Below are 14,015 nucleotides of genomic sequence, written 5' to 3'. Positions count from 1 at the left end.
TTTGTTTTTCTTATTGATATTTTATGTCCAAAAGTAGTTAGTTACAACTTAGTTGACATGTAATGCAGAGGTATCCAGGTCTGACTTTTTTGCGGCCATCGCCCCACAAAAGTAGTTAGCATTTTTCGAACAAAATACACAGTTAATAGTTAGCACTAGTGTTCGCGTATACAGACTAAAGTTAGGTATAAGCTAACGTCACTCCCTGCAGGGCAGTGACAGAAATCTCTATCAGCCTTGCTACTCAAATGATTTGTCAAATGATAGTCACTGTTCTTGCAGGGAATTAACCCAAAATAATCTGCTGCGGGTGCTAACTTCAGGAATTACGTAAAGTGTAAATTGAAAAATTAATTATGAATTGTTGGCTAACGAACAAACGTTAAAAATGGACGAACATTAAAGAGCAATCGACGAACTATTGATTGCAATACAAAAATCTTAACATTTTCACAAACGGGGTGCTAACCAGGGTTGCCACTTTGGTAAATTGTTACCAAAATTGGTAGAAAAAAATTGGGTTGGTAAAAAGGTAAATTTTTTCTCATTTTGGTAGATTTTTGATGAACTTTCCGTTCCCGATTTATTTTTCGTAGTTATCTTTAAATATATTAAAAAATTCTTTGCATACATTTTATATAATTACATACGTATAAATGTATATCGATATAAGGCGAACATATCTCGCTCTATTCAAACTAATTTTACTGGAATCCCGAGGAGCTTTTGATTGCCTAAATATTTTAAATGATTATTTAAATATAAAAAAAAAATTGACAGGTATGTAATTACGCACTATGATTTTTCGCAAAAAAATTAAATCGACACCATTTTTTATCAATAGAAAAAAAAATAAAAAAATCGACGGGAATTTTAAGCAGCACATTGTTATATATATACTCAAATAGTATTTGCTTTAAAACTCCATACCTTAAATTGTTCTAAAAATTCAGAGTAAAAAATTCGAAATTTAGAAGAAAATTTTTGGAATTTTTCTATATGTTGTATATAGTTTGAATCCTCGATTTTTATGGATTTAGTTAAAGCAATAAAAAATTTTTACTCGAAAAATATTGCGAATATTAAAAAAAATCACTTTTTTGAGTCACGGTATTTGTCTATAATAACTCGAGTTGAAGTTTTTCAAATAATGAAGTTTCATTGTTGCCTATAGTTTCATCACTTCCGCTTTTGGTTGAAGGAAACTGAGAATATGCCAATAATATGACTCAAATACCGTATAACTAGTTAAATAAAAAGTTCTTAAAAACAATTTTAATTCTTATTGAAATAACTAAAAAAAATAAAGAAAAGTATAGTTTTAATTAAAATAAATAAAAAAATAACAAAACTATAGTTTTGATTAAAATAATTATAAAAAGTTATTGGTAGATATTACCCAGATTTGGTAGATTTTTTTCAAGTGGATGGTAAATATTTTTTTTCGTCAGTGGCAACCCTGGTGCTAACGTCGGTTGGGTATGGTGCCGCGCAGCGCAGTGTTAACCATGGCTAATAGTGACTTCCTCTAGATGACTTGGCACCACTGATAAAACAATTGTCAGAAAATCGAACAATACTACTTTATGTATCAAATGTCAAATCCGGGGCTTTGTGGTGTTGTATTTGCGAATTTTTCATAGTATGTGCAATTTGAGTTACAAATTTAGAGTTATTTGGTTTTAGTTTCGGTGAAAAGTATAGTGCGTCCTGTTTTCAACTCTAATATTTGAAGGTGATACTGGGAAACACATGTATTTTGCAAAAAAATATTTCGGATCACGAATATTACTGCGGTTTGTATTTGTTTGGTACCACCATCGTGCAAAAATGAAATTTTTCCATGATTGATTGGTTGTCTGGTTACGCCGGAATATTCATAACATTTAATATTTGTGCAGTTACAACCCGATTCACGTTGCTAAATGGTTGACGAATAATACAAGAAACGTATCAATAACTGCGCGTAAAGGTGAAGCTCGGGTATATAAATATGTATATATATTTGCATTAGCGAAATTCTCCCGAGTTTTCAATGAAATTGAAAAAGCGAACGAATATCTGCATTTATATATTATGAGTGATTATATATGTATTTGCAAAGGAGCTGGCGGCTAAATATGCCAAGTGCCAAGCAACCGCCGTTTTCATTCTTTTGTAAATACCATCGTTATATACTGTGCCGTTGTCGTGAACGTCTTTTATTATTGTCGCTTATTATTTTTCATTTAATTTTCTGTCTTTGTATAGGGAAGCCTCAGTCAGTTTTGCGGTCTGGCCTGGCGCAGAAGTGCCTTATTAAAGTTTAATCGTATTAACTTTGATTACTCGAGCATTTATTTCGTGTGTTTGTATGTACACGCTAAGTTGGGTTGTGGAGGATGTAGTCCGCGTTTGAAAAAATAAAACAAAAATGTGGAGTGATAGATACCAAGACTCGGAGTGTACATTTACATTAAGATGTTTAAAAATTATAAATACAATTACGGTAAATTTATAATTGTATTGCAGTTTCTAAAAAAAAAGTGCTATACTGTACTTTTGTATGTACATATTGTGTATACGTTTTTAAAGTGAAAATATATCCAATTCACTATTTAAAATACAACATGGTTCATGTGCATATTTTTTTTCAGATAGCCTAACACAATCCCTCAATATGTCCGTAGTTAAAAAGAAACTCGAAAACATAATTTCAAATCAAATTTGAGGAATACATTTTGTGCGATTGTAAGAAACCGTTAAAATAATTACAAATTTAATTGGATGATTATACCTAAATAAGATTTGAAAGTGATATGAACATAAATTGCGGTCGAAATTCCGTTTCATTCCCAAAAAGCAAATTAGTATTTGGATATACATACATACACTACATTACATCAGCTAAAAGTGAAAAGTGTAATATCTGCAAAGTTAGTCGTATTACATTATGGCCTTGTTGAATAAACTATTTTTCCCAACGGCTAGTACATCGTCCCTGTCTTCGGTAGCATCATTGCCAACAACTACAACAACATCTGCTCCAGCATCAACGGGAGTGCGAGAAGTATTTTCGGGACAAGGAATTTCCGCAGTAAAAACTCTAGATCAAGTACTCTCACGAACACCCGATGCAATTAGTAGTGGAGTGGCAGCAATAACTGGCCGTCTCCCGAAAAATAACCAACCGGTGCAATCAAAAAACTATTTAAGGTACGTAAATTAAAGAAAAATACTTCAAAGTTAAATAAGCAAATTTTTTTATTTAAAAAATAGCAAATATGTAATATCGAAACTTTCTACTATCGGGTGTAAGTGCATACATACATATCGTCGTTTAAAGTACAAAACCGCGTATGTGAGGTTGCATAAATTATTTGCTAGAGAGTAAAAACACTCATATTTCAAAATGGCTCTCTTTTTTATAAAGCAATCGCATTTGTAGCTAATATATTTCAGGGCGAATACATAAGGCTTGAGCCAAGAGCTTGTGTGAGCAAATCCACTTTTTGGCAAAAAATTTCGGTTACGCAGTTTTGCAGAACGACGATACGCGGTTTTGTACTTTAAACGACGATATGCATGTACATAGATATGTATGTTTTTGGTAAGTTATTTTATTCTACAATATGCTTACTTGTATAAACATACAATGTGCATATGTATGTACATCCATACATATACCATTTGTTTAAGCACATTTGTATGTGCATATGTACATCAGTGTTGCCACAACATTTTTTTTTTTTACTAAAATCACCGAAAAAAGTTACCAAGTATAACATAAAATTACCGAACTTATTTTATGTGCAGAACTGTCCAAAAATAATATCGAGCCCTGAAAAATTATGTAAGCGACATTTTTTTTCAAAATTTTCTTTTTGATGCAGAAATATTCGTAATGCATCTAGATGCATTTCTGCATCGAAAAGACAATTTTGAAAAAATGTCGCTTACGTTATTTTGGCAGTTAGAGCACGATATGTCTGTACATATGTATATCCGAAGATACCAAGCTTTTCAGGCAATCAGCGCTCCATTCACCTACAATTTTTACGAAAGTTTGCTGATTTTTTTTTTAAATATTGAATAAAGTTTGAAATTTGAATTTACACGAGTTCTGTTAAAGGAAGAACAATGATTTTTTTTTAAATAACCAAAATTAAATCACAAAAAAAACACGTTAAAACGTTTTTATAATCAAATTATAGTTTAAAAAACTAAAACCTCGCTATTATAATTTCCATTCGTACTGACATCGGGTATTTAACTTGAGAAGAGAAATCGCTGCATCTTTTAGGCGCATCAATATTACATAGTTACATCCCGAGCTAATAAAAGGGAGGAAAAAATTATATATCTTTGAAGTATTTGCTTAAATATAAGTACATAACGAAAGCCACTTTCAAGCAGTTTGTTATAGAACACACCCTTCTAAATAGTAACCAAGGAACGCTGGAACAACTTCCGCCTTGCGAAACTTTCAGATATTTCTATAAAAGGAAACGCTTACGGGCCACTTACTAATGTGGAATCAAAACCTATATTGACCTATTTGATATGTAGGACCGAATCAAAAGTTACCAATTTGAAAAATAAATTACCAAATTACCTAACTTGATAAATAAAAAAAATAATTGCCAATTTTGGTTAAAAAGCCAAAGCGGCAACATTGTGCATACATATGTATTACTGTAATGGTTTTGTTTTCCTTTGCATTCTCCTTTTTTGTTTTGTATGTCGAGTCGCGTGATCGCACGTCACCATACCGCGCCCGCTTGTGTCATGGTTTCTCTTAAGCGAAACCAGCAGTTAAAAAAAATAAAAACGACAATACAGTCAAACTTCTTTATATTTAACCCTTTTTTTTAATATAATGCAAAAATACCTACAGTAATAAGATATCTTATTATGAGATACCAAGGACGGTGAACAATCATTAGTTTTAAAATTTTAACCCAAAAATCAACAAGTTTTAATTTTTGTGATCCTACGTCCTACTGTAATTTTCAATGATTTTATAAGGATTAAAAATAGCAGATATTATTTGAGTTTTTTTCGCTCAAAGGAAATTATTATTGGGCCATTCCATTGTGACTGGTAGGACATTTTACTTCAGAATGTGATCAATTGTGAATTTTACCTATGTCGTCGGAACTTATACAACAGCGAAAGATATTTTTTAACATAGAACGATAGCTAATGTATAAAATAGCTTTAATAAAAATACCAAACGATTTCTTAGTTTTATGTAACTATCATTTGAATGAATTTGACTGGTGGGATACTGAAAAGAACTCTATTTTATCCTGGTGCACTCAAAGACGAACTTTAGCCAAAACACCTACTTAATCTTCACGAACGATGTTTTTGTGTTGAAAAATATGAATTAAACGTTTTCCTTTTCAATAAAAATAAGGTTTATAATAATCTTCATAGAAATATTAAAAAAATATTTAACTTTGTGACTAGTTGGACATCTCCTTGGGACTGGTGTAAAGTAATTATGCATGAAATAAAAGTTTCCATAGACAAAAATTACCACTTCTTTTTGTTTTTTTTTTTCTAATATCTTTCAGCATATTAATAAAATATAGTCATTTAAAGAGGTTACTACTGAAATAGAAATAATTGGGGCATATTTAAATATATGTCGTTTTTCAATGTAATGACCCTATTATTAGATAATAATTATTATTGAGTTTTATCTTTTCACTTAAGAATTATAATTATTCAAAAATGTCGAAAGCTATACCAACGTGTTTTCCGACGTTTCCTTTTCAGAGGTAGCGACACCCTAATGAAGGGAATAAGTCCCAAATTTCCAGTTCAAAACTTCAGTAGGTTGCGTCTGTATGGCCTTTTCAATTTTATATCATTTGTATATTATATCATATAATCATTATTTTTAAGTGGAAAAATAAAACTCAATATTAATTATCTCTGAGCGAAAAAGTAAAAATCATAAAATAATCATTATTTATGATCGAAAAAATAACAAGTAATTTTTAGCAAAAAATAAAACCTAAACAAACAAAGGCTTCAATTCTCATATAAAATACAATTCTCATATAATATACATATATATATGGGACATTTCACCTCAAGTGACCCAACTTTTGAAATCGATGTCTTCCGATCGGCATGAAATTTGCACCAAGGTTAGTCCTAATAAATAGTAGTTATGACACAAAATTTCAACGGGATCGCTCAAACACACTCCGAGTTGGAGGGTCCAGAATTTTGACATTTTGGTCAAACAGTCCTTTTTTCGGATCCATATTACTAATTAATTCAGGGTACGAAAATAAACTATATTGTACGTTACTATTTCGTTTCGTTTATTACTTCAACAGTTCAGTACAATACGAAAACAAAACGGCTGAGTTCACTTTGGCGATAGTACACTACAGTAGTTTAGTAGTTACAGACGAAACAACAAACGAAATGAATCGTGCAGAGAAAAATATATGTATGTACATATGTACACATATGCAATAACTAAACACAAAACGAATGGCTGCAATGAATAAAAAAATAAAAATGTTTTTTAATTGAATTGGATATGAAAATTTACAGAAAAAAATATTTTTCACGTAATTGAAACGTTTGTGATATCACCCTATGGTACAATAGTCACAAACGAAAAGCAAACGTTTCTCATTGGGGAAAATGACAGTGAATCTTACAATTTGTTTCTGACTATGTACAAAACTGTACAAAACCACAAATGATATGATGATCGATGAGCAAATGGGAATTGTTTTGTACAGTTTATTTTCGTACTCTGAATTAATTACCTGTTGTATTTAGAAAATTTTTTCAAGAATGTTTTCGATAGCTTTCCCTTCAGCCTTTACAAATTTTATTAATTTTTTTATTAAAATAAATTTTTTGAATTTTTTTTTGTAATAAAAAATAATTTTAATGTTTTTTTCAAAAAAGGATTTTTTTTTTTTTTTACTCTAAAGGAAGCTTAGGTATTTTTCTTTAGGAGCTTTGTGGTCGCTTAGTGGGATGCGACTTGTTTATCTATCAAAATGAGCATCTAGTAACTCGAAACAGCGATTTTCTTTAATTTTTAATATATGACCTATTTTAATGTTTTTTAACCGACTTCCAAAAAAGGAGGAGGTTATCAGTTCGTCGGAATATATTTTTTTTTTTTTTTTTTTATGTATGTTACCGCATAACTTTGGACCACGTCAACCGATTTCGATAATTTTGCATCGGAAAGGTAGTGTCTCAGAGGTGGTCCCATACTAATCTGGTTAAGATCCGATCAGTGGATCATGAGATATATATATATATATTTTTTTTATATGAGAGTTGAAGTCGGTTTTTTTTTGCTAAAAATTACTTGTTTTTGGTATTATTGTGTAAGTGTTTCTGAAACCTGAAAATAAAACTCATATGAGAAAGTATATACAATTACCTTTCCAACGGTATATAACATGCCTAACCTTAGTTTCATACCCTCGATACTGCAAGTCCGGTAGTTAAGGATGATAGAGATTTCGAAATAACATAAACGACAATAACGCAAATTTGTGTTATTTCCCATTTGAATGTGAAATAACACAAATTTGCTTTATTTCATTTCTCGTTGAGCAATAAGACCACATTTTAAACTTAACAATTAAGTAATAAAACAAAAAAAGCACATATGTATGTAGGTATTCACCCAGTTACATTTGACAAAATGTAGTACATGAACAAGTTAAATGGACGGATTTGCAGGATACAATTTTGAAAGTGCCCAGCGTCGCGGCGGTCCGCGTTCGCGCGCCACCCCTCCCGTCCTTTCGCGATTATGCACTGGTTGCATTATAACCGTTTAGAAAAAAGAAAACTAATAAAATTACACTAGTTCACTTTTGAAACTGCTTTTTAATGTCCAAGTAATGGGAATTATTGTGTATGGTGTTATTGCATGCATCCCACCCATAGTGGAATTTACCAGGTGCCACTGCCTTATTTGAAAATTTGCCTATAAAATGTGACTATAAGGGCGACATTGTTCCATGCAAACATTTTAAGGTTTTCCAGCAATTTTCTTAACATATTAAAAAGCAAGCAGATAAAATTCATACAAAAGCGCTATGTCCAATATGACGAGCAGTTATTAAAGACGATGCTTTCCCTATATTTTGTTAGACTTTTCATAATTCATATAAATTATATCACATTTTTTGTTTAATTCACCTGCAAAAAGGTTTAGAGCATTTGAGCAAAAACAACATTTGCCTGTATTTTGTTGTTGCTTCTGGTATCGAAAGTGTCAAAAACTGTTATGATTTTTTTCTTCTACATCAAAGCATGCCCTGTGAAATACAAAAAAAGATAAAAAATTTAAATTGAAAAAATGAAAATTGTTGCCACTTTCTTTCTTAGTAAATTGGTTTGCTTCTCGAAGCATTGATCCATCCTGTGCCAGGCCCAATAACCAGCGGTTCTGATGTTGAGTAGGGCGAGCGTTCCAAAAGCTGCTATTCAATCGTTGGTCTTGTATGGGAAAAGGTTTCAAATGCGAATAGATTTTTACAATTTAGGATTTTTGTGAGAAGAAATTAAAAATATTAGCTGCTATACTGATACTACCTGTTCAATGTGCCTTGGTCTATTTGTATTTTTGAAATAAACAAAATTCTTTTCCTTCTGTCCGTAACTGTTTTTTTTACAAATAGTATAAATAAGCAATGGGAAATAAGGCAAAATTTGTTTTATTTCCAAGCTTTGTTGGAAATAAAGCAAAACTCAGATTTTGGTATTATTTGCGTCATTGCCGTTTTTGTTATTTCGGGACCCGCTATTAGAAATAACTTTTTCTTTTCTTTTTTTTAATGCTAGTCGGAACTGCTAACTACTACACCACAGCTTCCGCTGTCATGAAAATTTTAAACTTTTTAATCAGAATTTTTCGGGTATGCAGTTTTGTAGCCCATTTAATTGTAGTCTAATAAAGTGCAAGTTTCAAGTCGCTAAAAATTACGGTTGGTTTTTTTATATTTTTTTTGTAGAGTGTGTTGCGCATTTTCTTCATTATAAAAATAGATTTTGATCGTGCGTTATTTGGAAGAAAATGCGAAATACCATCCACAAAACAAAAATTCTAAAATATCAATGGTTCTTTCTTCCGACTTAAAGCACTTTCTTAAACTTAAATTGAAAGGGTTACAAAACTGCATACCCGGAAAATTCTGAATAAAAAGTTTGAAATTTTGATGGCAATTTTTTGAAGTTTGATTACTTTTTGTAAAATTTGTGTAAGCTTAGAAACTTTTATGTAACAGGTGTGAGCTAATTGTCCAATAAGATTTGCTTACTGGAAACCAAACTTTGTCTAAAAATTACCTGTCGTGAATTTTCGATTTGACGAACATATATGTATGTATGTTGCTGTGCTTTGGCAGTTTTTCTAAATGTGTAAGCAATCTTGTGGTCTTTTGTTTAGCCATTGAAATAGACGCAGTTAACATTTTAAAGTGGTGTGCGATAGGTTTGCAAATATTTTGACGCGAATCAAATAAAAATTGAAAAACAAACGCGTTTGACAATAAATGCTCGCAAAACACGGGTAAAGTTTTGAGCATTTTAGAACGTGATTTTTCCACTCTCAAGGACTATTAGCCAACCGAAAGATAGCAAAAAAGATAAATCGCAGCTCCAGATGTGTTGACAGATATTTAAAGGATCCTAAATCATATGGGAACCGGTCTAAAGGAAGAAATACTGAAGTTTCAAGCATTTCTGAAATTTACCGTTATATGCAAAGCCGTAATTTTAGTCCGACTTCAATAATTTTCAACGTTTTGCTTTTATGTGGAAAGCACAATAACCATACCGAGTTTGGTACAAATTGGTAGAACGGTTACCGAGATACATATATGTGATCATAAGTGGGCGGTGCCACGCCCATTTTCCAAAATTTTATCATAAGCGTATTTCTTGGTAGAGAATTGTTGGAAGCATCAATTTTGAATAAATTAGCTTTAATATTTACGAATTTACCGAAGATATTGTATTTGTCTAAATTACCGTTATATGGGATGTGGGCGTGGTTATTGTCCGATTTTAAAAATTTTCGGCCATTTGGTATGCTGTACCAAGGCCAACAACTGTGCCAAGTTTGGAAGAAATTAGTGCAGCGGTTACCAAGGTATACGCATGTCACCATAAGTGGGCGTGGCTACGCCCATTTTCCAAAAATTTATAATATTCTTATTTTTCGTCTAAAAATTATTGTAAATATCAATTTTGAGTGAATTATCTTCAGTAGCTGCTAAAATATCGCAGTTTTCGTATTTCTGAAAGTTACCGTTATATGTGAGGTAGGCATGGTTATTGTCCGATTTTGCCCATTTTCAATTCCATCTGTCCTACGCCCGAAAGAAGTGCACGTGCCAAGTTTCGTTAAGATATCTCAATTTTTACTCGAGTTATCGTGTGCACAGACGGCCGGACGGACGGACGGACAGACAATCACCGCTTAATCGATTTCTCTTTTCATTCTGATCATTTATGTATACATTTGTCTATATCTATCTCGATTCGTTTTGCCTGTTACAAACAACCGTTATGTGAACAATGTTTTTGACAGCCAACAGGGCAATTCTGGCTAAAGGTGCTAGTAAACAATGAGAGCAACTGTAATGAGAGTTCCGCTATATTGGTGTGAGAATTCTCATGGGTGCTTACACGTACATTGATACTCACTGGTATTTTGATCATAAGAGAATTTTTTCGGTAAGAAAATTATCATTCGTTCTCATGTCTGTTTACACGAGGAGCTCTCACGCGGTCATGTTTGAGAGCAAAATATGTAATCGGGATTTTCTGGACTATTTTGGGGCATACGAAACTACCTCGAGATTTCGGGGACTTTCGGCACTTTATAGGGATCTTCGGGAGTACTTCGGGATTTTTAAACTATTTCGGGATGTTCGGTGCTAATTAGGAAATTTTTGGACTACTTCGAGATTTTCGAAATTCGATATTTAGACTATTTCGAGATTTTTGGGACTAATTCGGAACTACTTCAAAATTTTCGGGATTCTCGGGACTATATCTGGATTTTTTGGACTGCTTACGGATTTCCGGCACTTTTTGAAGATTTTCGGTATTCCCGGCACTATTTTGCGATCTTCGCGACTACTTCGAAGTTTTAGGAACTATTTTGGGATTTTCAAGATCACTTGGAATTTTTGAGAGTTCTTCGGAATTTTCGAGACTTCTTTGGGATTTTTAAGGTTTTCGGGACTATTCGGGTTTTTCGAGACTACTTCGAGATTTGAAGGGTTCTGGGGGCTATATCGGGGTGGTCGGGACTGCATCGGGAATCCCAAAAATCTCGAAAAACCCGAAGTGGTCTCAAAAATATCGAATTCGCGCCGAAAATCCCGAAGTAGTCACGAAAGTCCCGACACTGTACCGAGATCCCCGAAATCTGGAGGTAGTTTCGTAAGCCCCAAAATAGTCCCGAAAATCCCGATATAGCCCCAGAATCTCTAAAATCTCAAAAAAGCCGTAATAGTTTCAAAAATCTCTAATTAATCCCGAAAATCCTGAAAAATCCGAAGAAGTCTCGAAAATCCCGAAATAGTCCCGAAAAGTACGAAGATTTTCATAGAACTGGAAGATGGAAGATACTTGAATGTCGTATTTGCGTTTTGTTTGAGTTTTTACCACAAAATTTTGTATTACCTGACTTGAAACTTCCCCTTAAAATTCGCTTGAAATTCGTTTTAGACCCATAGTTTCTTAAGCAAAATTATTCAGAATGATACCTCCTGATTTTCCGCATATGCTATTTTAAAGGAAAAAAATCGACCCCCCCCCCTAATATATATATACATATATATATATATATATATATATATATCAGTTGCGAACCAATTATGGATGTACATATGTATGTACATGTCGTCACCTGAAATGTAAAAAGACGTAACAACATCGTAATTGAAAGTGAAATAGGCGTGACTAATATTTTACTTTTTTTTTCATAAAATGATGTGGGGAGTTGTAATTCGATGAAATCCATCATATTAAACAAAAAGTGAATTTTAAATTTTTTATTATTTATTACTTTTTGCATTTCAACGATGATGTTTGTTACGTCTTTTTGCATTTCATTATGTAGCTGATGAAAAAAAAACATACTTATTACGCTTTCGTGTCAAACTTCTATATAAAAGATAAAAAAACGAATTAAAATTAAGAATTGGTTTGTTTGTTAATCAGCCTTATCTAACTAAAGATATCTTTCATTCATTTTTTTGACAAAAAGTGTCAATTAAAAGCTTATTAGTAAAAGGTACTTAGCTGGTAAATTTGTTTTAAAATTAAAGATCTTATCTACATACATACATACATACGTGCATATTATTAACCCATACATATGTATTGTATGTATGTATGTACACTGACGGTCAAAAACGGATGAATGGTGTTTTGTTTTTAACAAGAGTGTTCGCTATGCAAAAATCTTGTAAAAGTTGGTACCAATTAATACCAAATCGTGTTCGTTTGGCAAAAAAACTAGTCAAACTTGCTAGGAGAGAGCACAATTTTGACATTTCATTTGGAGGGGAAGTTGCAAATTCGTGCTGGGAAAATTTTGGCCAGCAAGAATTTGCAAGCAGGGCTCGAATCGTAACATCCGTTCACGGATCGAAAAGCATACGAAAGAAAATTACGTGATACCGTCAGTCGTATAAGCTGAATGGGGTAAAGAGTACGTTCACCTATGGCATAATCCGAAAAATGTGTTTTTACGTGACGAATAATACGTTATCGTATGTCACGATTCGAGCCCAGGATTGTGGCACACGGTGGCATTTTTGTCAACAATAATTTGAATCAACAAGTTCAATCTTGCGAAGATTTCCTTATGAAGGAAGTTTGTAAATATTTGTTTATTCAATTAATTTGATTAATTCCAATTAAAACCAATTTCGGCTGAAAAAGCTGTATTCTTAATCGGAACGCAGTCGACACCACTGTCGATATTGGAAATCCGACAGTGACTTCCACAAAGAAATTGAAGCGTATGCTAGAGAAAGTCAGAATAAGAAGAAAAATACGGTATAGGTCTTGTTTTGTTTTCCACCTGGAATAATTTAAATAATTTATTATGTTCGAAATACAACCGTGGATGCCAGCTGGCAGTGAAGCTTGCAAATGTTTGCTTAGCAAGTTTCTCTAAATTTTTTTTACTGGCTAATTCTTACTGGCTTTTGCATAGCGAACAAAACTAATATTTACAATATTTTTCAACCAAACATTTTTCGTTATTCTCTTAAAAAAATATGGTTCATAATTTAACAAAAACCATATATTATATATATACTTCACAATTCCACATCTTACACAGAATTTATGGAGATTTTATTTCTTCCAAATGGTGCCCTTCCACGGTGCAAAATGTTTTTGTTGTTACACTCAACCTTGTAAACGGGCATGCTTTGCCCTTTTGTCCTAATCTGGCTCACGCATTTCATAATATTTTCGTTTCAAACCACTATTTGATTTTCAGGGCAACCATCTCCCCTGAAAAAGTTTCAAAGGGCAGAGAATGTGCCTTTTTTGCCTTACAAGAGTGTGACATTTTAAGAAACGGGACACAAATTTTTCTAACCGCGTGTCTTTTCTTATAATCGAACACCAAAAGAGAAAGGGCAATCGAAAGGCAACATTTTTCGGTAGGAACGAAAACACCACTAGAAAAATTCCACAAATCTATATATATAAAAAGGGTGTGAAAAATGTATAGTAATTCATCAATTGAGAACGGTTGGGCCGATTTGGCTAAATTTTTTTTTCAGTTGTTTGTAATTACCAGGAGAAGGTTTTTACGAAAGAAAATTTTGGGAAAACCCTCCGGTGGACCAGGGACCGATCTATTCGAAAAAATCTTATTATGGTCCGATTTGCTTAAAATTTGGTACGTAGGTAGCGTTTTGCCTATGTTAGCATATAGGATCCTTTTTTTCCGGGAAGTGGACCAGGGACTGATCTATTCGAAAAAATCG

At 32.7% G+C, this 14,015-nt stretch overlaps 1 protein-coding gene across 2 annotated transcripts in view; it reads left to right on the top strand.

Moving 5' to 3' along the window:
• Positions 1-1,596: 1,596 nt before the first annotated feature.
• The window catches only part of LOC118746187, an 85,855-nt gene continuing 73,436 nt past the window's right edge, over positions 1,597-14,015 (top strand). The window contains exons 1-2 of one of the 2 annotated variants that reach the window (XM_036479992.1): positions 1,597-1,735; positions 2,637-3,195. In XM_036479992.1, the coding sequence (XP_036335885.1) occupies positions 2,933-3,195 (263 nt within the window). In that variant the 5' untranslated portion in view covers positions 1,597-1,735; positions 2,637-2,932. Of the gene's footprint in view, positions 1,797-2,636; positions 3,196-14,015 lie in introns of both variants that reach the window. The other variant, XM_036479991.1, reaches the window with a different exon arrangement.

The sequence above is a fragment of the Rhagoletis pomonella genome, unplaced genomic scaffold, assembly GCF_013731165.1.
Source record: "Rhagoletis pomonella isolate Grant_MI unplaced genomic scaffold, Rhpom_1.0 Rhpom_scaffold_00010, whole genome shotgun sequence".
Lineage (NCBI taxonomy): Eukaryota > Metazoa > Arthropoda > Insecta > Diptera > Tephritidae > Rhagoletis > Rhagoletis pomonella.
Note: the sequence above shows the minus strand (reverse complement) of the source record. Positions and strands in the feature narration are given on the sequence as shown.